The sequence below is a fragment of the Saccostrea echinata genome, unplaced genomic scaffold (genome assembly GCF_033153115.1).
Source record: "Saccostrea echinata isolate AGI-Se365-2 ecotype Australia unplaced genomic scaffold, CSIRO_AGI_Sech_v1 ptg000012l, whole genome shotgun sequence".
NCBI lineage: Eukaryota > Metazoa > Mollusca > Bivalvia > Ostreida > Ostreidae > Saccostrea > Saccostrea echinata.
Genome location: NW_026889761.1, coordinates 8,887,719 through 8,915,336, shown reverse-complemented (window position 1 = coordinate 8,915,336; position 27,618 = coordinate 8,887,719). Strand labels below are relative to the sequence as shown.

At 32.7% G+C, this 27,618-nt stretch overlaps 2 protein-coding genes across 2 annotated transcripts; both read right to left on the bottom strand.

The window, feature by feature from the left end:
* Positions 1 to 2,859: 2,859 nt before the first annotated feature.
* LOC133185904 (uncharacterized) lies at positions 2,860 to 10,078 on the bottom strand. The gene is made up of 3 exons (XM_061321196.1): positions 9,816 to 10,078; positions 4,167 to 4,307; positions 2,860 to 3,275 (listed from the first exon to the last, which is right to left on the bottom strand). Exons 1-3 carry the CDS (start codon positions 10,045 to 10,047, stop codon positions 2,863 to 2,865), a joined length of 786 nt encoding a protein of 261 aa, XP_061177180.1. The 5' UTR covers positions 10,048 to 10,078; the 3' UTR covers positions 2,860 to 2,862.
* A 10,740-nt stretch (positions 10,079 to 20,818) lies between these two features.
* LOC133184963 (uncharacterized) lies at positions 20,819 to 27,271 on the bottom strand. Its single transcript, XM_061320026.1, has 4 exons — positions 27,185 to 27,271; positions 26,668 to 26,839; positions 22,315 to 23,129; positions 20,819 to 21,421 (listed from the first exon to the last, which is right to left on the bottom strand). The coding sequence occupies exons 1-4, from the start codon at positions 27,269 to 27,271 to the stop codon at positions 20,819 to 20,821; spliced, it is 1,677 nt and encodes a 558-aa protein (XP_061176010.1).
* Between the last annotated feature and the right edge of the window lie 347 nt (positions 27,272 to 27,618).

Here is a 27,618-nt window from a genome sequence, read left to right as displayed (position 1 = left end):
TGTGTTTTTCTATACTAAGCCAACTGTGAAATTGATTTGAAAACCATTTTGTGTATACTCACGCGTAAAAATATACACGGAGAAACTCGAGCTAAAGTGACGTCACAATACTCACAAACTAGGTAAAAGTGCGAAGCACTTTTATGTTAAGTTTGTGAGTAAAATGTCAAGAGTTTACACATCGATAAAATTTTCAAAAAGAACGTTTAATTCTTATAATTCCAATTACGAAGTTTTAAAATTATTTCTCTTTGAAGCCTCCATACAATCCGTTATTTCTGTATACAGCGTAGGAATACTTTATGTTGCGATGTGGAAATGAAACGTAATCGAGATGAACATCGATAAAGTTTAACTTAAATTGTCAAAACATTCAATAAAACAAACTTATAAAAACTTATAAAAACTCTTCAAATATTGTTTAAGTCAACGAATATCGTAAATACAGGTAGACTTCAGAAGAATTCGTCCTTAACCATGTTGTCATTAACGACAGACGCTCTAAAATGAAAGTAGCATACCGACGACACCCTTGATTTGCCCTGGTTTGTTTAAAGACTGGACAGAATATAGGATGTAGAAATGTGAATTTGATGCTAATAAGGTTAGAGTCTGAGGTGCGTTTCTCTTTCCTATCAGCGCCACCGATAACTGAGCTGATTTGCTTAGTATTCGGCCACCATTATAGTTCCAAAATGGCCGATATGCAAATCAGCAGAATGAACACCATTTCTCCATATGGAATTTATCAAAAGTTATTCCCCGTTGGCCACCATTTCGGAGGTCAATGTGTTCCGATAAATAATGTAATTTATTAAACTTGTGTGTTTCAAAGCAAAGAATTAATAAAATATTTCATTAAATGATTCATTAATCAAATTATTGAAATGAACACATGAATCAAAATCTGCTAGCACCTCATCCCACCTGTAGTGTCTCTAGTGTATTTGCTCTGTTTAGTAAGAGTGTTTATTTATGTTTTTTATGTCGACATATTGAATAGCCCATATGTAACTGAGATACTCATGATTTTGCACTAATTTGATTTAACTTGAGTCTATACTTCATAGGGTAGCTGCAATAATGTAGCCCTCTCCGATTTTTTTTTTATCTGATATTTTCTGGAGAGGGCTACAATTCCACAGCATCTCTGTAATGGTGCAAATATATTTTTTAAATACGGGCGACTGCAGGCAAACTAAATTGTTTTTACATTCAACTTACTTCTAAAAAGGCGAAATTTTTATTCACTGTCAACAACATAGCCCGTTAAACGCGAAAACCAGATAAAATAAATCTGCTTGTTTACCAGTCGCTCTCATCAGAAGCCATGACAGTTCTCGCGTGATGCACTGAGACTTGCGCTTGAAAATTATAAATTACTTTGTAAAGTAGATTTTCGGGGTTACTAAATGATTGTGCTGTATGGCTTCACTAAATATTGATAAATAAAACTATTCCATTTTTTCTAAAGAGCGATATTTATGCCTAAAATAAGGTAATTCCTACAGAGATCCGCTCCCTAGAGATCCCTTGTCTCATTGGCTGTCCCAAAATAAAATCGATCAAGGTCAGTAAACATGGCGGATAAATTCAAGTTGTGATGTTGACATACACGAAAAATAACCGATATATGGATTGTTCTGTGTATGTTTGGATTGATTTATGTTTTGCATAACTACATTTTTGGAGTTCAGGTAAGAAATGTTAATTAAATAGCCATTTACTGATAATTTAATCCAAAATCCGTGCGGGAGTGAATCACTCCCGCACTTGCACCATTACGGAGATCCTAAGGAGTTGTAGCCCTCTCCCCCCCCCCCCCCAAAAAAAAAAAAAAGGAGAGGGCTACATTATTGCAGCTATTCATAGGGATGCTTTTGAATTTATATCACAAATAATGGCTTTGCTGTTCTTAGGAAGAAAATTTCTATTTATATATCCTTTGTATTCCTTTGTATAACTATGATCCCCTGTTATGGCCCCTCTATTCTCCTGGGGAGGGGGGGTCAAGATTTCAACAAACTTGAATCTACACTACCTGAGGATGCTTCCATTTAAATATGACTAATCATGGCTTTGCTGTTCTTGAGAAGAAGATTTTTAAAAGATTTTACCTATGTATTCCTATGTAAAACTTTGATCGCCCATTGTGGTCCCACCCTACCCCCGGGGGTCATGCTTTGAACAAACTTGAATCTACACTACCTGAGGATGCTTCTATATAAATATGACCAATCATGGCTTTGCTGTTCTTGAGAAGGAGATTTTTAAAGATTTTTCCTATATATTCCTATGTAAAAATTTGATCGCCCATTGTGGTCCCACCCTTCCCCCGGGGGTCATGATTTGAACAAACTTGAATCTACATTACCTGAGGATGCTTCCATATAAGTTTCATATTTTCAAGTACAGTGGTTCTTGAGAAGAAGACTTTAAAATGATGTCATTAATTTTTCACGAATTCATAATTATCTCCCCTTGGAGAAAGCCGTGGTCCTTCATTTGAACAAACTTGAATCCCCTTTACCCAAGGATACTTTGTGGCAAGTTTGGTTGAAATTGGCCCAGAGGTTCTTGAGAAGAAGATGAAAATGTGAAAAGTTTACGGCAGCGACGGCAGACAACGGATAAATTTCGATCAGAAAAGCTCACTTGAGCCTTCGGCTCAGGTGAGCTAAAAAATGATATAAAATAAAATGATCTTTTCATATCAGTAAAAATATGAAAGAATTTGAATATTTTATTTTTTGGTGCAATTATCTGTACAATAATATTTTATACTTCTTAAAATGTACAAATAATATGTAAAGTTTATATTAATTCTTTCCGGTGTAAAAATTCTCATTGACTGTTTCACTATCATTTAGAATTCTTTTTCATGACAGGTCTTTTTTCTTTTGCTAATCTCTTCAGTTCAAATTCTAAGTGTTGCTCTTCACTTGTCTTCCGGTTCCGTCTCACAGATTTGGTAGCTTCCGGATCCCCTATCCAATGGAGATCCTCCAGGGAAGAAATGGCGGACGTCGATGACGATCCGTCACTGTGATCGCTAGAAGTTTTCCGGGTCCTTGGTGAACTGAGACTTGTTGAACTTCTTTGTAACCTTGGGGATGAAATTTTACTAAGACTACTAGATTTCACACGTGTATGTGAGGACAAAACCCTCTTGGCTACATTAAATGGTTGTTTCAATGAGCCTGTTTTTGTGTCCATGTTCAAATCCTCAAATTCCTTAGAAACACGTCTTGACCTCCTCTGGGCATAAAGGCGTCCTGAAATAGATTTACACCATTTCAAAAACATTGAAATACACACTTTAATTTTCCTTTTTAAACAGAACTTCTGTTTCTGAATTTTACAAATGCCGATTAAGTTTAGTTACACCATTTTTATATCGATCAAAAGTTATAGGCGGATTTAAGCTGAACTATTGTACTTATGGGATATTTTTTTAAAGATTTTTTCATATTTTAGATATAGTTCGCAATTTTGTTTCTTTGTTTGTTTGTTTCTGTTTTTTATTTTTGGGGTTTGTATCTTTGTTTTTTTTTTGTTTGGGGGGGGGGGGGTGGTGGTGGGGGGTATTTTTCGTTGTTTTTTGTTTGTTTGTTTTGACATTCTCGTGACCTTGAAATTTATGTCGAGAAATTATTTGTAGACCTAGTTTGAAAACATGTCGAAAAGGCGGATTGCCATGTCAACACTCTTTTGTGTGACATGAAACCTGTTGTATAGCATTTTATTTTTAGCCGATGTTATTTTTATATAATCTGTGTTTTCCTATACCTCCTACTGCTCTATTTATGGATGTAGCTAAAATTGTCGACGGCGCCACAGCAGATTTTTTATTAATATATCTTTTATCTTTTCGCATTAGGTAAGATTTTAAATTCATTAATTTTGCAATAATCATCAGAATTATCATAACTTAAGTTAAAAGTAAAAATCATTTAATTTATGTGGTAAGTAATATTTCATATGCTAAGAGTTTTTCTTTTTCGAAACATAGACTGTACTAAAGAGATTATAAACGTTTCACTTTATCTGTTTGCAATGAAAAAAATTATAAAAAATCAGATTACATGTACAATAACTTTAATATTTTGAATACTAGAATTAAGGAAGGTTATTCCCATCAGCTACATATCCTCATTGTAGGTTACCTTGTTCCTCGTGGCTTGGGTTTCTTCTGTTTTGAGACGGGCTGTATAAAAGAGGAGTTAACCGGTATGTATTTGGGTCATAAGGTTCTGTGACGTCATTATGATCGTCTGATGAATCTTCCTCTTGTTCGACAGAGTTATCTGAGATAGAAATAGAAAATGCTATGATAAGTTTTTATTACTATTAAATTATAACTTATTAGAAACAGACGTACAAGTATATCAATGAAAGGTATAATATGCCCTTATGTATACAATAGGGAATTGTTTATTTGTCACTACAAATATTTTTTCATAATGAATCTGGTATATTAATTTTATATTACAGAACTAATTGGGTTATTTGCTCTTTTGTGTGACATTGTATTTCATTAAATGACATTATTAAACTTTAACCTCTTTTTTCTGCCGCGGTGAATTCCAGCAGTGTACTGCAGGTACGATAAACAAGGTGAGTGGACCCTGAGGGATGTGGCAGGTGCTTGACAACAAAGGCTGAGACAGAGTCGATTGTTAATGTTTATAGATTGTACAGCGGTTAAAGCATTAATACATTAGGTGCTTTTGGTATACGCATAAAAGATTCGCTTTCAACTTGCGCAGACGAATATTCAGATCGTTACGGAAGCCCAATAGTGCAAACCAAAATAATAAGAAACAAAAAAACGAAATTATTATATAAAGAAAACGAAATTATTAAACAAAAAACGGAATTATTAAATAATGAAAAACGAAATTACTAAATAAAGAAGCAAACGAAATTATTAAATAAAGAAAACGAAATTATTAAATAAAGAAAACGAAATTAATAAATAAAAGACAAACGAAATTATTAAATAAAGAAAACGAAATTATTATGTAAAGAAAACGAAATTATTAAATAAAGAAAACGAAATTATTAAATAAAAAGCAAACGAAATTATTAAATAAAGAAAAACGAAATTATTAAAATAAGAAAACGAAATTACTAAATAAAAAACTGAAACTGAAATACGCAATTTATAGATGTGCATGGTAAGGGCCTGAACCAATGAATCATTCCATAAAGCGCACGTGTTATAAAGCATCACTTAGTAATTCTATAGACCTGATTTTGTTTCGACATTGAAACAAGTGTGGGGGAAATGAAAAAAAAATTAGATAAATGTCAAATTGACAAACGTAGAAAAACATTATGTGCTCACAGCCTATAATTCGCATTTGTAAAGTAAATGATTAATAACTGTTCAATTTTGTTTACGGGAATTTGATGCTGTGTCGCATCCCCACAACGTCAAAGTTTGAGCCTGTAAGCCTGGACGTAGTTTCTGCTTACATAAAATTAATGACATTCCAAAAGAGCTCATGAATCGCTGAAAGGTCAAGGCCTTGCGTATCGTATCGCTGAATTCCCCCGAACTAAACCTAGTGCCCTATCTGTGTACCCATAAATCTTAGGTTGTTGAAACAATAAAGAGAATGATTTGAATACTTGTTGGATTTGTTATGCAAGTGTGTGCATTGTTTGTTCACAACTATCACTGACTTATAAATACAGATTGAGAATTTGTCATTTAGAATATGTGAGAACAAATAGTTAGCGCATCACTTCTAATTATGCTTTGATAAATGACCAAGAAATCACAGGCGCTCCCCATGTAATTCTGTAAATGACGAATGATAAGTATATATATATATATATATATATATATATATATATATATATATATATATATATATATATATATATATATATATATATATATATATATCATTCGTCATTTACAGAATTACATGGTGAGCGCCTGTGCAAGAAATTACAGGTGTTTTGCTTAATTTTTAATAAAGTAAGCAATCATTAAAACCTACTCATTGTAACAACTTTGTCTTGTTTAATTTTTGCAATTGCTCTCTTTAAACAATAATTTATAGTGGGTTCCGATCGGTAACGTATCATTTTACAGCATTTTTTGTACTGTGCTATAATTGAAAAAAAGATGTATAACCATGGGAATTTCCTAAATGTTATAAGGTTCAGCAGTTGTAAACAACGGAATCTTAACAGACATGTATATCTTAAATATTTGTGCAATTTATTAGCATAATCTCTTTGATGTTTCATGTCCAGATTCATTGTTTGCTAATAATTAGACCTTCTGAGTTGATGGTTTAAGAAAGCTAATACTAACGTAAACTTGTCATCACTGGCCAATTCATCAGACTGGTCAAATTAAGTTCACATTAATCATGTTAATGTAAGATAAAAACATAGATCTAAGCATATTGGATAACCAAAGGTAAAATTCTCCCCTATTCATCTATTATGATTGTCTACTCCAACTGGTTATATGTTATCGATACGGGAATAGCTGAGTGTAATATACAGTTATGGAATGGGTACGAGGGAAATAGCAAATTTATGGTTCCCCGAGGGAGGAAACTATTTCCCGAGGCGGCGAAGCCGCCGAGGGAAATAGTTTCCTGCCGAGGGGAACCATAAATTTGCTGTTTCCCGAGTTCCCATTCCATAACTGTTTTATTATACCGAAACAATCATAGACGATTTAATTTTTTCACCAGACATTTAGACATTTAAAAAAAAAACAATGTAGAGGCAAAATCACAAATACATGCGGTTTAACACATTGTTATAAGTAATGCATCGTGTCCTAAAACAATTAGATTATTTTTAAAAAGTATTTTCACTGACATTTCGAAGAATTATGGTTGCCTTCATTTTGCTAGAATCAAAGTTAGCCTGGTCCCCTGGCTCATCCTTGCCAAGGCAGGAGAGCCAGGTGGATTACAATCTATGCTGTCCCCTGATTGGTCAAAACAATCGCGCTAAATCGCTGGGTTTTTGAGCCGTTGCAGTTAACCACGGAAATAAATATAAACGTCACAATTGATTCATTACAACGACGGCGTAGAAAAATACGACGTCACAATGAACTTCTACACCGGAAGCGCAGCTAAATACGACGTATATATATATACGACAGATTCGCCCTGAATCCATTGTAGTCCACCTGGCCCTAGTGACGCCACGAAGCAAAACAGGGACAGGGAACCAGGCTAGAATCAAAGTATGATTTTGACATCGCATGTCGAAAAGTTTTGACGCCATAGTTACATTGCTAATAACATGACGTCACAGACTCGAGATTTCTTAGTCACAGACTCGAGATTTCTTAAACGCTCCGCCCACTGAACACTTTGATTGGTTAAAATTACTAATAAATATTCATGAGGGAGTAGTCCCAGGGAGTAGCTCTGATTTTCCAGGGAGTAGTCCTCAGATGAGGGAAATAGTCTCTTCTCGTGGAAAAAAAAACAGTTTTATGGTATTAATTTTATATAGAGTAATTACAGTAGAGGTATAATAAATGCAAATATCACACTTGTTTTAATGTCGAAACAAACCAGGTCATAGAACACGTGTGCTTTATGGAATGATTCATGGGTTCAGGCCCTTACCATGCACATCTATAAATTCCGTATTTTAGTTTCAGTTTTTTATTTAATAATTTCGTTTTCTTTATTTAATAATTTCGTTTTCTTAATTTAATAATTTTGTTTTCTTTATTTAATAATTTCGTTTGCTTTTTATTCAATAATTTCGTTTTCTTTATTTAATAATTTCGTTTTTCTTTATTTAATAATTTCGTTTTCTTTATTCAATAATTTCGTTTTTGTTTATTTATTGGGCTTCCGTAGATCGTACTATAATGCATTATTATATTTGTTCCCTTAATTATTGTGAACCACAAGTATATATCAATAAACTATGCTACTTTATTTAGAATTGCACAATAAAATCGTTTATTACCCTGTTTTTGACCTCCATACATCCATACAGCAAAATATCTATATATAATGTATGAAGATCATAAAAGCGCCATGATAGTAAAATATAATATTAATTAAGAGTATCCCGTTAGTAAATATTAATAGTTGTTACAAAGCATTATGAAAATTAGTTCATCCGAAACAGATTTTTTTCTCCCCTGTTACATAATTTGTTTTCATGGTACCCCTGTCCTTTGACATCTGACCACTCAATGATTTTAATTCTAAGTTGACTCAAAGGATTCGTGAATGTTAATATATTTACAAAATGATGGCATTAAGATTTAAAGCATACTTAAGAGGAAAGCGAACGCATTTGGTCACAATTTGTCAAAAGGTGGAGTCTTTAATCTACAGTCACAGTGGCCAAAGGAATTCAAGTGCTTTAAATATAGACCAGCCTATTAATATACTCTGTCATAAATCCTTGCTGTCCTTTCTAAATACTGTAGTTGTAAGTAACATGATATTTTTGATTACTTGAAAAGATTGTTTTTTCATAAAAACTGGTCAGGTTCTATACCAAGAAGGAGGGGGGATTGCAATTTTCTTGTACATGTTTTATTAAATTTTTAAAGATTCCTTGGTATGTCAGTACACTCTAGATTTAAAGTCAAATAAAAGATTTACACCACAAGATAAAATTTCAAGATGAAAAGTTATTTTGTTGACACAAAAATGGGTGATTTTTTCAGGCTCCTTTAATAAAATCCATTGGCTAACAACGGCAAAGAACAAAGTCAATGTATGAGATAATAAGTTAACCGATAAACATCGACCTTATATCAGAGATAACTCTCGATTAATTTCTTCTGTTGAAAGGTTATTGCAAAGTGTCTTGATTTAAAGCTTTAGTTTTTTTCCTATTATGAATGTGGTTTATTATCATGATTTAACAACGTAGATATTTCACTTTTTCCCCTCACATTAAATGCCCTTTTATCATAGTTAGCGATGGACAAGGTAAATCCAATCAAAGATTAATTTCCCTTAACATTTATCTGATAACAATACATTCGTGTGAACTGGTCTAAAGGCAAAAATGAGTGTCAGTTTTATACAGGTTAGGAATGCAACTTATTCCATGAAACATGCAGCGTTGAATAGAAACGAAAAGCGTTCTCGGTCTAAGTCCCAATAAAATTCATTGACTTCCCATTGTTTTCCCATTATCAAAATGAATTTACAATTTTAATGAGAATATCGAATTATTGGAATGTTGGGAGGTTGCTATTGCTTTTGTAAAGTAAACCGACGATGAGAATTGTCGTTCACTGTGAGCTGCCCAATTTGTAAAATTAATTATGTTTAAACAAGGTATGGAACGTAAGCATATTGTTAAACAAAAATTTATCATGCTTTTGGTTTTCAATCTCTCTTCAAATGTGCGTGAAATGAAGTGTAATAATCACCATATGACGTTAAACATGAAGAGAAGGGGAAATTGATCAAATCTACCAATTAATAATTAATGCATTCTGTTAATTGGCACACTTGTACAGGTACATAACAAAAAGCAAAATACCATGAGCCGAAAGCAGGCTTTTTCAGATTATTACTTTGGCTTCACCAGTGAGATACTAATAGGGTACAAATCTATTAGTTTCTTATATCTTGTATTGATAAAAATGAAAAGCAGATGTCATAGATATTTACAAAAAAATTCTTTTAATAAAGCAATTAGTAATTTTTTTGTAAATTCACACTCATTTTCAATGGCTTTTTTTTTTTATCACGATTGTTCCATTTTTGGTAAATAAAAAAATCATTGTCTTAAACTATGCAATCGCATTAAATGTGTTTATATACCGTATTGCATACCTCTCATTTTCTTAACGAGGTAATTCTTCATTTTGTCAATCTGCATATGCTTTAAATGTTCCCTAAGTTGTTTTTCCTCCCGAGACAGCTCTGACTGGGCCAACCTTTTCTCTGACTCTATCCCCATCGTTTTCTTCTGTAAGGAATTCCTCCTGGCTGAATTCTTAATTCGACAGTTTTTGTAACTTTTGCTGCTCTCTCGGATGTACCTATCAACGTCCGATTCTTGCATCTTCTGGCACCTATTTACTCTCCTATCAAAGGGTTTCGAGTATTTCTTCTCGCCTTTTTGAAATTGCACTTGATATCTCTTAGAATGACTGCTGCAGGTGTCAAGCCCTATCCATCTTTTTAACACTCTATAACGATCCTTAGCGGAACTTTTTCACCTCCTCTGAGGGCTTTTCTTTGTTTCTTGTCAATTGTTGTGATGGTTTTCCTCCGTGCCTCGTCTTTTAAACAACAGGACTTTCTCAGTCAATCAATATCTCCCGATAAAGCAATCTGGCTTCAAACAATCGTGGTGGGAGTAAGTAAATTATTTACCTACAATTTACGACTTGCAGTAGTAGAGGGGGACACAAAGCTACACAAGGGATAGGGTGAACAAGCACCTGTTACAGAGAGGGTATCTCTACAGGTTATCGGCTCCTTAGTCAGTCGGTTTCTCTTGTACTCCTTATATATGTTCTCTCTCCCTAGCTGCCGGTCCTGTCATTTGTTTGAATATTAAATAGACTTTCATTTAAGCATATAGACATTTGCTGAGGAACAGGAAAGATTTTTAAATGCTGTAGTGTTTACTTAATTTTGAGAGTTTATTGCGAAGTTAAACTTCAATTGGAAAATAATATGTACACTAACCGGAACGACTAATTCTTTGACATATCTTTGAATCTTGCTTTCACCAAAACACGCGAAGAAGGTTGTTCTTGTGTCAATTTTCAAGGTTTTTAAATGGGTAATGAGTGCTTTTTAATAGACTAATGCCACCAAAATATTTACCATTCCTCGTCATATTTCTTGTTCGGTTTTCAATCGTTTCCTCAATGACGCAAATTCAGAACAGAAAACAATGACATATGCCATTGATACATTTTCCTATTTCAAATCGAAAACACTCAAGAAAGTAGTACGTGTGTGCAAGAATGCACCAATGTGCATGATCGGAAAAATATTTACTTATAATGTTCTTCAGTCCGCTAATCATGCGGTTTTAAATTATTGCTGCATAAACAGCGTCTCTTGCGCTTGTAATTATAAAAAGCAATAATTCATTAATTAATCGAGAAATATTTTTCAACTTTAAGCAACTGAGCTAGCGGAGGTTGAAATTATTCGTAAATTGAGTGTACTTTTATTATTTCGGGTTTAACATTTTAAAGTATGAATTCCCTAAATGAATAAAGAATCTCATGGGGAAAAAAAAATTTCTAGCTATTTTTTACTGATTGTAATATTTTTTTGTATTCATTATTGAAAATGATTATTTTTTTCCAGATATGTTAATGAAAATACCATTCATGCAATTTAAACAAATATATTTAAGTGCCTCTCACCTCTTAAAACAAATAAAAGGTCATATAGTTTTGTATCGTTTTTTTAATTCGAATTTCTTATTAAACTGTATTTTTCTCAAATAGAAAGGAGTAATGTTTAATTTAGAAACAACTTAGGATGATGTATAAATGGAAGTTTGAAAACTACAAATCGGATGAAGTGAATGGATCTGAAACAATGTTACACGTATACTATTCCAAAAAACAACTTAAAAAAAGAAGTTTAATAATTTACTTAGAGACTTCGTCCTTTTAAAACACAAAATGATACCTTCATTGTTCATTGTAAACTTTGAATGCGTATCATTTGTTTGCATCTCCTGTCAATATTACATTGATAAAGTGTTTCAAAGTTGATTTAATGAGTAATTAAAAAATATCTACATTATCCGCACTGACTTTTCTTTGACATATACATGTGTATTTCTTAGTCTTTGGCAAATCATATTTAGCTTTCACTAAGACACATGATTTAGGGTCTTCTTGTCTTGTTGACAAGTTTTTTTTTTTTTTTTTTTTTTTTTTTTTTTTTTTTTAAAAATCAGTGCTTGTTCATAGCTTATCAACAAGAATATATTTTTCATATTCTTTAGGAATTTTCTGTTACTTTATACAAGTAATTTTCATTCTCTGTAGCTTTAATTTAAATGCATTTTGAATTCAGAGAATGGCAATTAATCAATACTTGAATTCCGCCAGTTATCCTTTGACATGCCAGTATTGCATGTAAAATAAAATATACAGTTCTATCTTTCACCTGTAGCTTTGCAAATCTTTACTACATCAAAACAACTAGATCTGCTTGGATGACTTTTGCCTTTTATTAAAGACGATAATTGAATAACAAAAAATAAAATCAAATAATCTACATCACTAATAGGGAGATCCCAGACAAACATAGATTTGATGAGCAACTAATGTCACACAGGTAGAGGAATCTCCTTAAAATAAAGTAAGACATCACTACAGCAAACAAAGAAAAATTATGTTCATCACTAAAAATGAGTACAGACACTATAACATTATGCCTAATATCTACATGTATCTGCTTTGCATGAGGTGATGTTCTTTGTAAATGTTGTCATAATAGCCTTAGGCCTACTGCAGAAATATTAATGCGCATTTGTTTAATTCGCATTCACATTCGTGTCGTCATTTGCAAATCACGTCATCTTATGCAAACACATTTGACATTATGTGATTGTCATAGTTTCTGTAGACATTTTGAGTGATAAATTCACATTTCCCTTGATTTTTACTAAAAATAGCATATTTCCTTATATCTGACAGCCGGCATGTGGTATATGGCTTAATTTTGCCATTACGCATGCGTCCAAATTTAATTCAAATAAGTTTCGCTTACTGTTCATACTGAGTAAATTATTGCAGAGCAATTTGATGCGCAATATTTACATCCACTGAATTTTTTCTCCTTTATTTCTTATGAAAACCATTGCCGTTCATCAGTTCGTAAACAACACAGCATAACACGTGTACAGATTTCTTGTGCAGTGGCTGTTCCATCAAGGAAACGTACTATGACGTGCTTATCAATAATGCAATATATTACCTTTTTAATCCTACTTTAAATGATTATTTATACAGATATAAATATAAACAATAAAATATCTGTCTTTGTTTGTTAGTACGGGGATTAACGTCGCAGCTATTACAGAAAAAAATTACACAACCCGCTTATGCGGGTTATGTATTTTTTCTGCAACAGCTGCGACATTAATTCCCGTACTAACACCCAAAGAAATCATTTCATTGTTTAAGTAAATGCATTCAAATTATGCACTGTTCACACGGAAACTTTTATTTAAATTAAAAAGTTACGGCTAATTAAATTTGAAGTGCGTTCACACGGAGAATTAATACGAATTAGCTTCGCTTAGCGTTCACACGAAGCTAATGCAAAGTATTTGATGCGCAGTAAATAATTCGAATAAAACTAAGTCCCATGGAATTCTCTGTATGAGGTGGGTTCAAATTTAATTCGCAGTAACTTACATTTAATTCGAATTAAACATTCCGTATGTACAGGACTTAATAGTGCTACTAGCATGACTAGCATTGTCGCAACCACTGCCAAAGGTTCCGATCTTCTGGTAGGTAGGAGATCCGAACCGTGGCTTGAGACGATACATGGCTAGTAGCCTATCGCCATCTCTTTGTATTAAAGTATGCGTTAAAAATTAATTCTAAACAAGATGTGTTTGTGAGACACTGATGCCCCCGTATGGCAACTCATAACAAAGGATAAACTTTCTCAAATGCAAATCAAATATGTTGGTATCCAAAGTAAGATCTTGTTTCGAGGTATATACCTGTGAAATATGAAAACCCTAGCAGCAACCATTGAATAGATATGGAAAAGGTTAAAGTTTTTCAAAAGTAAGTCAAACATCAAGGTCAAGTTCAAATGGTCAAAATTAATGGTGCCCAAGGAAAGGCCTTCTCACAAGAAATACACATGTGAAATATGAAAGCCCTAGCACCAACCGTTCAAAAATTGTAGTCAAGGTTAAAGTCTTTCAAGAGTAGGTCAAACTCCAAGGTCAAAGGGTCAAAGTTGGTGGTATCCAAAGTAAGGTCTTGTCACAAGGATTACATATGTGAAGTATGAAAGCCCTAGCACCAACTATTCAAAAGTAATGGCCAAAGTTAAAGTTTTGCAAAAGTAGGTCAAACTCCAAAGTCAAGGTCAAAGGGTAAAAGTTTTTGGTATCCAAAGGAAGGTCTTGTCACAAAGATCACATATGTGAAGTATGAAAGCCTTAGCACTAACCGTTCAAAAGTTATGGCCAAGGATAAAGTTTTGCAAAAGTAGGTCAAACTCCAAGGTCAAAGGGTCAAAGTTGTTGGTATCCGAAGGAAGTTCTTGTCATAAGAATTACCCATGTGAAGTATGAAAGCCCTAGCACCAACTATTCAAAAGTTATGGCCAAGGTTAAGGTTTTTTAAAAAGTAGGTCAAACTCCAAGGTCAAGATCAAAGGGTCAAAGTTGTTGGTATCCAAAGGAAGGTCTTGTCACAAGGTAAACACAAGTGAGGTTTGGAAACCCTAGCACCAACTATTCAAAAGTTATGACCAAGGTTAAAGTTGAAAAAAAATAGCAAAAGTGGTTCAAACTCCAAGGTCAAGGTCAATAGGTCAAATTTTATGGTACCCAAGGAAAAGTCTTGTCACAAGGAATACACATGTAAAATATGAAAGCCATAGCTCCAACAAATCAAAAGTTAGGGGCAAGGTTTAAGTTTTTGCGGACAAACAGACAGACAGACAGACAGACGGGCAGGGCAAAAACTATATGCCCCCGAATCTTCGATTACGGGGGCATAAAAATAGTATTTTTTATTCCCCTGTAATAAAAGATTAGTTTTTTCCCTGTCCGTCCGTCTATCTGTCTGTTTAGCTGTTTGTTTGTCTGTGTGTCCCCAAAAACTTTAACATTGCCCATAACTTTTGATTGGTTGGAGCTATAGCTCTCATATTTCATATGTGTATTCCTTGTGACAAGACATCTCTTTGGGTACCATCATATATTGACCTTGATCTTGAAGTTTGACCCAGTTTTGCAAAAATTTACCGAACTTTAACCTTGGTCATAACTATTGAACAATTGGTGGGAGAGCTTTTGTACTTCACAGGTGTATTCCTTGTGACAAGACCTTCCTTCAGATACCAACAACTTTGACCCTTTGACATTGACCTAGCAGTTTGACCTACTTTTGCAAAACTTTGACCTTGGCCATAACTTTTGAAAAGTTGATTTTGAGGCTTTTATACTTCACATATTTAATCCTTGTGACAAAACCTTCCTTTGGATACCAACAATTATAATCCATTGACCTAGACCTTGGAGTTTGACCTACTTTTGAAAATATTAACCTTGGCCATAACTTTTTAATGATTGGTGCTACGGCTTTTATATTTGACAAGTATTTCTTGTGAGAAGGCCTTTCCTTGGGCACCAATAATCTTGATCATTTGACTTTGATCTTGATGTTTGACTTACTTTTGAAAAACTTTAACCTTTTCTATATCTATTCAATGGATGCTGCTAGGGCTTTCATATTTCACAAGTACATTCCTCGAGACAAGACCTTACTTTGAGTACCAACATATTTGATTTGCATTTGAGAAAGTTTAACCTTTGCTAAAAGTTGCCATACGGGGGCATCAGTGTTTCACAAACACATCTTGTTTTAGAATCATATTTTTGTTGAATAGTAATTCGTCTTTTCTCCATTAAACATGCTGTTTGATATTAGCTGAAAGAAATGTTTCAAATGTTCAAATAGTTCAAATATCGAAACCAAGATTACAAATAAAAATTCAAAGTCAGTTACCGTTCAAAATAGTTCTTAATTTGAATAATGCAAACAAAGGTTCATTTGTATCATTTCACTGGACTTTCGAGATTGAATACTGTTCGTTATCTTTATATTTCATTCTATTTTTTTTATAAGAATATCTTGTTCATCATTAAAAACTTGTCATCCTTCTCACAAAATGAGTATTGGTTCTAAGTTTTTGGGTACACAAAGGTCACAGGAAGGTTAAAAAATATGTCAGTTTCTGAATTTTCTCATTTTAATGCAAATTTTCATTTTCATATCATTTTGTTTCAGAAAACTCGGCACAATCTTGCATTTCTACCATAATAATGTATAAATTGCTTATTTTTATTTTTTGCTAATTATAAAGGAACATGAAATAGATTTATCATTATAACAGTAATGTGTAAAATATTACTTATATACATACCATGCATACGTCAAACATACTATTCAGAAAAAATATGCATGTATTAAGAAAGTATCAAAGGGGCTTTGCCATTTGCCAATCAAATACAAATAAAAAGCATTATCGACCATAACATAAATAACTCTATTAAAACATAAATAATTCTTTAAAACAATTCTGAAAAAGACAAAATAAGTTAACGTTCTTTAAAAAAGTCATTGGTCATTAAAAATGCTTGTTCACATTATAAATACACGACACAAATAATGCATAAAGTAGGCAATCATCAACGTTTGGTTTTTGTAAACCACGATCATATTGCTAGATTTAGTGTTACAGTTACTTTACTACCTGATTAAATTATACAAATAGGCAACTCGAACCATCCAGTACTATGTTTTTCTCACCTTGTGTGAGTGTGTGTGTGTGTGTGTGTGTAGGGGGGGGGGGGGTATAACCGAATAAAGCTTGTGAAAGACAAATCCATTTCACTAACATGATGTATATAATGTCCCTATTCACAAAAAAAATATAAAAGTAAATACTGATAATACTAAAAACAGTATTGGATTAGTCCCCGAGTTGGATAAGAAGAACGCTTCAAGTAAACTATTGCTGCCTTGAATTGATATAAGTGTTAAAAAAAAAAAAGAAGAGTAAAATGTGATTATCAAAGTCGTCCACAAATGCATTTGCTCATAAGTGATCTATATTATCAAGTTAAACCACTAAGACATAATTAAATGGTTTAAATTTGTATCGTGAATCATCATTTTATATAAAGTTTTTAATATAATTATTATAGTTTCATTTAAAAAAAAATATAACATTTGCTGAAGAACAGTTTCAACATGCTCAAACATAAAAAAAAACTTGAGATAAATGAAGTACAATTACAAAATACATCTGATGTAGTGCATGAAATATCAAAAGGGAAAAAAAATTAAATAAATAAATAAAAATAAAAATGGTTAGACCGATAAATTATCTTTTGCATAAAATCCCTTTATTGGGTTATTTGTTTTGTTTTGTTTTTGTTTTATTATTTCTTCATAATCTAAAATACATATAACATTTACTCCATAAGATTTCAATATCCCAGAAAATAAAAGTGAATTGTACAAGGAACATTACTTTTACAAAGTCAATGAACATTCACTTACCGAAGAAAAAACAATTTACAACCATACACAACAAAAACAAGCAAATTCAAAGAAATTTGGTCCCCCGCTTTCGGTGTCTAAGTGGATGGAATGCAGTTTTTTAATTGCTAATTATTATTGTCTTGTCTGTGTGTCCTGTCTTGTCTATCCATCATTCAAAATGATTAAAATTTTTGAATTGACAAAAGTTACAGCGAAGATTAATTTTTTAAACTGCATCAAATTTAAAGAATTCTTTAAGTTAAGTAACATAATACAATCCAAAAGGTTTTGTCATAAGTAATGCTCAGGTGAAAAAAAAAAAATGAAGACCCTGTCTCTTCTACAGCTAAATTCACAGCTAAAGTTAAAACTTTATATACGTAAGTCAAACTTCTAGATCAAGGTCATGAAGTCAGAAATGATAGTTCTCGCTGAGAAGTGTTGTCTCAGGTCACCTGTAATGTACATGTAAACATGAAAGTCCTGCCTTCTCTCATTCAATGGCTATTACAAATGTTAAAAATTTTGCAAAGTACAGAAGGTTACATTTTAATGTCAAGGTCACGAGGTCAAAAACCATAATACATTCGGTGAGGTCTTATAGCAGATAATGCACATTTCAAATTCGATTGCCCTGTCTTTTTTCATTCAAACGTCTAATATCTAACATTTTGAAAAGTAGATCAAGCTTCAGGATCAAAGAGTCGAAAAAACATATTTTGGAAAGGATTTGTCAAAGGTAACGTACATGTGTCAAATATAAACACCATAACTTCTGTCATTCAAACGTTATTAACAATGTTTGAAAAGTGGGTCAAACATCAAGGTCACATGGTAAAAATCATAGTACATTTGAAATGATCTTTCAAAAAGTAATGTACATGTAAAATATAAAAGCCCTGTTTTTGTCTGATTCAAATTTTTTGACCAACGTAAATTTTTTATGACAGACGGACAGACTAATGAGATATAATTTCTCCTTGCTTTCACGAAAGCGGGGAACAATAAAACTTCATAACTTATATTTTCAATCATATACAACTACAACTTAATTCTTCAATCAGATACAAGTTTGAAACTCCATAACTTAAAGCTGAATACAATTTATAAAAAGTTATCTTTTTCCGCCATATAAGTTTCTCTAGAGTGTCAGCCGCTATAAAAACCTAAGCTTTGTTCAGAGTTCAATATATTTCAATTCACGGAGTTTGTCTAATCAGACATCTCTTTCATTGTCATTATGATAGAGTTGGGCACGACAAAAAATGACTTCTGTATGCTATGCCACATCAGCAAAAATAGTAACCAAAGATATTCGATATCAATTGCACTGGTCAATGCATTGCAAAGTGAAATAAACAAATAAATAAAACGTTCACAAAAAAGACCATGTAATTTATATATGTCCTACATACAACAGTGATCAGGTAAAAGCAGTCAGGTGTAACGAATGCGAAGGGCTTATATACCTCTGTGCTTATACAGGAGATAGAAAAACTAAACTAGCGTGTTCATCTTCAAACTATACATAACAAGAAAAATTAGAATAAAAATCTACAACCACTGAATAATCCCTCATTAAACAGGAGGCCCATGGGCCACATCGCTAACCTGAGCACATTGGCTAGAAAAAAGCAGAAATCAGTTTAGTATTGAAAAGGTTAAATATATAGGTGATCACAAATGCCCCTTCCCCCGGGAAAAGGGGGTCAGATTTATACACATTTGAATCTACACTAACTGAGGATGCTTTGATATTTCTTTGACTAATCATGGCTTTAGATTTTTTTTCTATATATTTGATCTTCTGTTGTGGCCCTGCTCTACCTCCAGTGGACTTGATTTGAAAAAATTCGAGTATACCTTACCTGAGGATTCTTCTGAATTAATATGACTTATCAAGGATTTGCTATTCTTGGAAAGATTTTAACGATTTATCCATGTATTTTCATATAAAACTTTAATCACAAATTATGTCTCCTCCCTACCCCCGGGGATCATGATTTGGAAAATCTTGAATGTAAACTACTTGAGGATGCTTTAATATAAATATGTCTAATCATTGCTTAACTGTTCTTGAGAAGAAGATTTTTAATATGTATACCTACGTAAAATTTTTATCGCCCATTGTAGCCATTCCCACCCCCATGGATCATAATTTGAACAAACTTGAATAACACTATTTGAGGATGCTTCCAAATTATATTCCAAATTATAAATATCACCATTCTTGGGTTTGCTGTTCTTGATAAGGAAATTTTTAAAGATTTTCCTATATATTTCAATGTAAAACTTTATTTGCTCATTGTGATCCCATCCTATCCCCGGGGGTCATGATTTGAACAAACTTGAATGTACACCATCTGAGGATGCTTCCATATAAATATCACCGCTGTTCCTGGGAATAATTTTTTAAAAATCCTATATTATTTCTATGTAAAACTTTGATCGCCCATTGTGGCCCCACCCTTTCTCCGGGGGGTCAAGATGTGAACATACTTGAATCTACATTATGTCAGAAAGCTTCCACAAAAGTTTCATCTTTTTTAGCCCAGTTTGGTTGATATTGGCCCAGTGGTTCTGCAGAAGAATATAAAAGTGTGAAAAGTTTATGACGTTGACAGACAACGGACAAATTTCAGTCAGAAAAGCTCACTTGAGTCTTTGGCTCAGGTGAGCTAAACAATTGTACAAATAGATTTAACATGATTTAATAAAGGGAAACTAAATACATTTAAAAATATATGAAGTTTTGTTACTTTTAAGTTTCGGAGAAAATTTTCAAGAGTCTAATTTTACGGTTTATACCGTTAAAATTTCCTACGCTTTCTTTCATATGAAAGAACTACTGAAAAATGGCAACATTTATTTCTGTGTGAGAGATAAAAAATTGTTTGTGGTATTTATCTTTAACCTTTTTATCCTTTATTTTAGAAGCTCGAGAAGTGAATAAACCTGCATTTGATTCTCAACCATCTGCTTAAACTGTTTTGTAAAATTCTTATAATGCCACTAAACATGTTAAACAAAAAGAAGTTAAGGTTTTGGCTTTATTATTCCATAAACTTTTGATGTTTTCAATAAGTTTTGAAAATTGCTGGAATATCAGTTGCATATGTGTGATTAATCAGACACGGCATAAAGGAGGACCATTTTGAAGATGTGACGTCATTAATTTGCTACAATTCTATTTTTTAAGAGAAAAAACCTGAAAATGAGTAAATTTAAGGGGTGATTTTTCTTAACAAAAAAAGTGTCGACGAATGACGTGTTCCGTAACTTTTTAAAGAAAGAACGGAAAAATGCAAACGTTCACGACGTCACAATTAGAATTTAGGTATTCATATAAGAAAGAAGGAAGTGTATGATCTTACTGCATGGACATTGAACAATTCAGAAGGCATTAGTTGTAATTTATCACAACAACTTCATAGCAAAGAAAGAAAAAACAGGGACATATTGTATTGAAACCGTACCTCCCTTTTTACGAAAACAGATATGGTAAGTTTTTTCTATAGAATATAATAAGATCTAAGCAAATGTCAGTTACCAAATTTCTGATGAACCTTTCGACTTAACAGTCTTTGCAAAAGCTGTAGGTACATTTTCTTTTGCAAATTCGGAGTCTCTCGGAAATTTTTTGAACAATGGTTCTGCAGGGAAGGTATAGATCTTTCTTGCTTCTCCATCAGAATTGACATCTGATTCAGTTATGTACGGGCGCACGGATACAACTGGTTTTTTCTTACAAGATATGTCTCGGTGACCAATTGTCTTTACTTCTGTACTGAAAGTCAATACCCCTATTGATTCAATTGAAGATACTGTGGGACCTTTGTAATGCGTGTGAACAGTTTCGTTGATGGTTTTCACTTCTGTATCTGAACTCACTGAATTCATTGCCTCACTAATAGTGTCTTTTGATTCTGTTTCTTTTTCCCAAATCTTCTTGGGAGGTACCTTGGAAAAGTTGAGAACGTTAGATCCTGGGTTACTGTCAAGGGAAACCGTAGACCCACCACTCTTATTCAAATGAAGTGATACCTCTACATCCATAGAGTTCTTCTGTTGTGGTCCCTTTCCTTTATTTTCATAGTTTGGGCCTGTAAGATATCCTCGTTTTGTTCCTCGATTGCAATGCTTGTTTTTCTGTGAAAATAAAGCAATGACAAGGTTAAGAAATAATGATCAGGCCGTGGATGTGTAAGCTTTTATAAACAAATTTACCTCCAAATGAACGAGATCTTATTCATGTACATGTAATATGTTCCATTGACTTTTCTGTATATACAAAGTATTCCCCGTGAACCAGTAAAATTATGGTTGCCCAAGAACATTGATCCAGTGAATTAAATGTCACTACAGTTAATATATTATCAAATCATTGTTGGGGTTAGAAGTACTTTAACGTCTGGTGTAAAGAGGGGATGAATACTTATACATGTACATGTAGTTTTCGGTATTGAAAACTATATATCGATCATAGACTTTTCACACTGATAGTTCTTTTATACATATTTAAAGGGAGAGCAAGAGGGATTATTTTTCAACGCAACACATGCTGATTAGTCATGCAGTTTTGGAGAATGAACAAAGCAGCGTATCTAAACGAAGCGATCTTTTATATCCGGTACTCTTAGAGAAAGACTCTGATAGTCATTCTTTTTTAAAGGATTTATTTTTTTTCAGTGTGCGCTTTGAGTTAATTACCAATCAAAGGCTCTCGACTTGGGTGAGGCATAAAAAAAGAGTACATTTTGTTTTTAAACTGTAACTAAGGCCTGTACAGAGGCCTTTTAACGAGGAAAGTTTGATGGTGAGTTTGGGACTACTCCCCCTTTTATTTCCTTTATTTGCGAAAAGTGCACTAACAACTTATTTTTCTCATAAATCAACGAAGTTAAATCTCTAATTTGCGTGCGTAAAATTGTTCATAGTTTTGAAATGTATTAAACAAAATTTACAGAAATTCTTCACCATCACCTCTACATCGGGTGCTTGTGTATGTGTGTGCGTGTTATATATTTGTGACAAATTCTTACAGAAACAGCAGGCATTCTTGGTATTTTCCTGCTCCTTTTATAGATGATTTTTGACCCAGATTCAGAACTGCTTGTATTTACAGCATCTAAATAAAATTCCGGCTCTTGGTAGGTTTTAACTGAGGATGTGTTACTTTCATCGCTTGAATCAGTACTCAAGGCTTTAAGTTTCATACTGTCTATTTCAAAAGATGATTTAGCACTATGGCAAGTGCAGACGTAGCGAAATGGAGGGTTCTGCTTAAGATAGTGGTAAAGCCCTTCATGTTTAGAAGTGTTGAAAAAATTGATGAATATTTTCAACACGTCTTCGTTTGGCTGCAGTTGTCTGAGATGGAAAAACAGTGCCTCCCACAATGCATTTTGATGATTTTTATCGGCTTGACAATTATTGATATCGCTATATAGAGTGGAGGGCAAGAACCCTTGCTCTTTCAAGTCACATCTCAACTCTTTAATATCAACTTCCGATCGTATGCGACAAACTGGACAGAGTGTAATTCTTGACTTCGATGGCAGATGTTTTACATAGGACTCTTCTAATCCTTTTGCAATATGACCAAAAGAAGATTTATCCAAAACTTTAAGGACTCCTAGAAAAGCTTTGTTGTCAAGAAGTTCTATTCTTTCGGCAAAAAGATGAGTCTGATCTTTTCTTGATCGATTTTTCATCATCTTAACTTCTTCTTCAGTTAAATAATCCGCAATTTGAAGTTCATCAAGAAGACTAGACTCAGTAATTATGAGGTCTCTTTCCATTAACTTTATATTCTCTCTCACAGCTTCTGTTATGGCTGTTCTTTCTTCAGTCCTTGCTGGAATCAATAATAAAATCATAACAATTTTTGCAAGTGGAGAAAAAATAATTATCCTAATACTGAATAAATTTTAGAATAATATTTTTGACAATACAAACTTTTATTAGCCCATTGATATATATGGGTAGGACCATAGTTCAAGTTCAATTTATTCACTCAAACCAATTAATGGTACATGAGGTTCTATGTACAATATATACAAAAACAATATACAAGATACACGTGAAATGGCGGAAATACATTCAAATTATAAAGTAACCAAAAAAAAAAAAATAATAATAATAATAATAATTATGGAGGACAGACTTGTTCATATACCCTATCTATGTAGCTGCATAGTTTGATTAATACCTTGGAGTCAGCAGTTGACAACAATTCTGAGAATTTGTAGAAATTTGGTCTATTACAATATTTACCAGGTAGATACTTTTTTCTGCATTCTGAGAAAAATTGACATTCTAAAATATAGTGATACTCATCAGCTATTTGTCCATTATTACAGATATTACAGAGTCTATCATTTTTGGGAATTCCAAACCATATCCCAGTCTCAACTGGGAGATGATGATTTGCTGTTCTTAATTTAATTTAAATTGTTCTAAATTTTTTAGGTAGAAAGTCTAAATATTTTTCAAATCCAAATTCTGTTTTGAAGATACTATACATATGACCTTTAGACGAATCGCGCATATCACTTTGCCATTTCTGTATGTACTGATCTTTAAGACGTTGTTCAACTATAATTTTTAGCCATTTTATATTTAAAAAGGCCTGTTCATTCCATATATTTGAGAAGCCACAAGTATCAAGTATATTCTTAATACATAAAATCCAAGGGTTCTTATGACTTCCTGAACAAAACTGTTCAAATAAATTCTTATATGTAACATAAACAATCTTATTTTCAGGGCTTACCAGTAATTTTGCCCAATGTGATATCATTCTTATATACACCGTTATATACAAAGGGAATCGACCCGTTTCGCCATAAACCATATAACTAGGAGTACTACTTTTCAGATTAAAAATATATTTCAAAAACTTGAGATGGACGCGTTCAATTATTTCAATGTTCTCAAAACCCCATATCTCGCATCCATACAAAAGTACTGGTGTGACAACTTTATCGAACAAATCAAGCTGGCAATCTACTGGTAAATTAAATTGTCTAATTTTTCGTATAGCACCATACATGGCTTTTTGAGCTTGCTCACATAAATGTTTTTTAGCCTTACAAAATGAACCGGATCGGGAAAATAGTATACCTAGGTATTTAAATTCATTCACAATTTCAATAACAGAATTATTGTAGTAGAATACATTTTTTACAGATGGACCTTTCGAAAAAATCATAATTTTTGTTTTGTCTACATTGACATTCAGTTTCCATTGTAAACAATACGAATGAAACTCATTAAGAGCGTGTTGCAAACCCTCAGCAGACTCAGACATCATAACTGTATCGTCAGCATAGAACAAAATAAATAATTTAAAATACAGCCAAAATTGGTTTTCTACAGTATTTGAACTGCTTGCATTAAAGGATAGCCCATGCACATTTTTACTAATGAGAAATTCTTCTAAATCATTAATATACATAGAAAACAAGAGAGGCGATAAATTTTCTCCTTGGCGTACACCAATGTTACAGTTGTAAAACTCAGATGAAAAACCATTCATAGTCACAAGGGACTTAACTCCATTATACATATTTTTTATAAATGTAAAACATTTACCACTAATGCCATTATTTAACAATTTGTACCAAAGCCCATTTCTCCACACCGTGTCGAATGCCTGTTTAAAGTCAACAAAAGCACAGAAAAGTTTCTTTTTGAAAGACATAACCATATTTGTAAGAAAATGTAAAGTCAGTATATTATCTAAGGTCGAATATCCTTTCCTGAAGCCAGTTTGACTTTCACTTATAAGGTTTAAATTCTCTACATAGCATTCCAAACGTTTACATAAAATGGAGGTAAAAAGCTTACCAAGACAACTTAAAAGTGTTATTGGACGATAATTTTCTGGAATTGTTGGGTCGCCTTTATTTTTGAAAATCGGTTTGACAATACCTGTGAGCCATTCGTCTGGAATGACTCCACTATCAAAAATCAAATTAAACATTTTTTTTTGTATACAGGCAAAAAAATAGATACTGTTGATGAAATATGTTCGTTTAACAATTGATCGTAGCCTGCGGCCTTATTATTTTTCAATTTTTTTACTGCAAATAAAATTTCTTCCTCACTAATCTCAAAGTTCAAAAAATCATCACATTCATGGCTGTCTGTTGAGAACCTTAAAGTATCACCATCTTCTACGTATCTACATATATCTACAGAGAGCGGAGCCTTGTCTAGTTTATATAAGAACAAATTTAATTATTGGTACATCCTGATAAAAGGTGATTTATGTAGATGAAGAATCAATGACCCGTATACCTGCTGAGATTCAGAAAACCAGCCAACCCTGGGGTAGCTTACAATATTTATCATATGTATTTAGAGGGTCAAAATCATAGAAATTCCGTATAAATTAAAAGAGTAGCCAGCTCTTGTTAACAATCAATTATAAATGAAAAATATATAATAAGTCAAAACATAGAAAAATCATATTTCAAATGATGCACTTAAACTTTGGGGATGACTGAGTATCATATATTTTTCTTTTCAAAATTATTTCTTAATATATTTTTTTTTCACGCGAATGTAATCGAAAAGTTGATTTAATTTTCCTAGTTTAAAAAATCAGTATTTACAAAAAAGTAGATAAATCCTTGGAAGCAAAGGTAAGTAAGGGTTATTGAGCTTTTTTTTTCATATTGTGATATTTTGTATCTTAAATAAGTAGATGGTTGTGCATTTAAAATTTCCAACATCAGATCACCTTGTAGAAATGAGTTTGTAGAAAGTACATGCCCTATTTTGCTTACCTTTTATTTTTACTTAGAATTTTTACTTAAAATTGTTTTCAAACTAATAAAAATTGGTATTGAAAGAATTTAAAAAAAAAAAACAAAACAAAAAACAAACAAAAAAAAAATTAAGTTATCATTGTTTTATTTTTGAACAGTAGCAAAGAATAAAATATTGATTATGCACCAAATTAAGACCAAAATATAAATCTCATTTTTATGAGATCTCCACATCCTCATTATATATGTCAGATGTTACAATTCTATTGGTTAGATTTTTAAAGAAATAGTCCTACTCCCTGGGTATTGAGCTTGTAGTATGCAGGACCAGAATATAGATTTGTTATTAATCCTAGGCCTGATATGACCCAATACGTCTTGGTTTAATAGGGTCAGTGGGTTTATGTAATCTATTTGTTAAATCATGGTGATGGCTATCCTTTACACTTTCAAAGTAAGAAGTGATTATGAGCATGTAAAATGTATAAGCCAATACTTCAGCATGTTAAATGTATAAAGTCAATTATGTATTTCATTTAATTTTGTACAAAGAGTGAAGATATATTCGAAATCTGACTAAATTTACATCAGTAGCATAAGTTTCATGTTTATACATACTATTTATTAGTCTTTTAGAAGGCGCGGTAGAAAGGAAATCTCTTTGTAACCTCTGTTCTCTCTTTGTTTCATTAACCTTTGCTGTTGGTATTCTTACAGATTCCTTGGAGTTTGGAGCTGGGTTTGGTTTAGATCGTTGATCAGTTTCCTCTATATTTGTTCGAATCATTAGCTGAAATGGGGTTTGGTACTATTTTTCAGTATTAGTATGAGTGTTTAGTATGATGTTTCTTTTAAATTAAGTAGAAATGATCAACAATATGTTACTGAAGATTACCACTATAACTGCACACGTAAGATATGCAAACTGGAAAAGGTATTGCAGTAAGTACCGGATAGCCCACACCTAAAAAAAAAGTCCTATCACTGTGAATGCTTTAAGTATATAATATGTAGTGGTAAAATTTAAACAAGAATATAAATCTCATGTGTGATAATATACCATCAATAAAACAAGACCGCTGATAAATGGAATGATGCTAATTAGCTTTCATTATCAATTATATAATACTCATACCCACTGCACTCCTTCGTAAAGTGAAGGTAACAAAGCAAACAATCCCACTACTGCCAGAAACCATGTGCACCATCTTTGAAAGTCCATCTTTTCTAGCCCGAGCGCTGATATTGGTCAATGTGATATAGAAAAGGGTATGTATATTGCTCTCTCCCCCTCTCTCCCCTCTCTCTCTCTCTCTCTCTCTCTCTCTCTCTATATATATATATATAATTTTTTAGATTCAAGCGTGTGTCTATTAATGAATTTAAATCTTAAAATTGTATAATATTAATATATAATTCATTTGAGAATGGAATCGTGTTTATAAGTACAGAACACCTCAATAAAATATCAGGTTTTCTTTTCTTGACACTATCACACAGTATCTAACCCACATACTAAAATTGGCGGAAGTTCTTGCGTATCGAAGCGTGTAAACAAACCTAGAGAAG

Bases quoted from the DNA above. Each gene is read 5' to 3' on its own strand.
- LOC133184963 (XM_061320026.1), bottom strand. From the start codon at position 27,271: ATGGACTTTCAAAGATGGTGCACATGGTTTCTGGCAGTAGTGGGATTG. The intron at 26,840-27,184 runs GTATGAGTATTA...ACCCCATTTCAG, and splicing joins TTTACGAAGGAGTGCAGTGG to CTAATGATTCGAACAAATAT. The intron at 23,130-26,667 runs GTATGTATAAAC...TATTGATTCCAG, and splicing joins TTCTAAAAGACTAATAAATA to CAAGGACTGAAGAAAGAACA.
- LOC133185904 (XM_061321196.1), bottom strand. From the start codon at position 10,047: ATGCAAGAATCGGACGTTGATAGGTACATCCGAGAGAGCAGCAAAAGT. The intron at 4,308-9,815 runs GTATGCAATACG...TTTCTATCTCAG, and splicing joins CCTCGTTAAGAAAATGAGAG to ATAACTCTGTCGAACAAGAG. The intron at 3,276-4,166 runs GTAACCTACAAT...AATCTATTTCAG, and splicing joins CCCAAGCCACGAGGAACAAG to GACGCCTTTATGCCCAGAGG.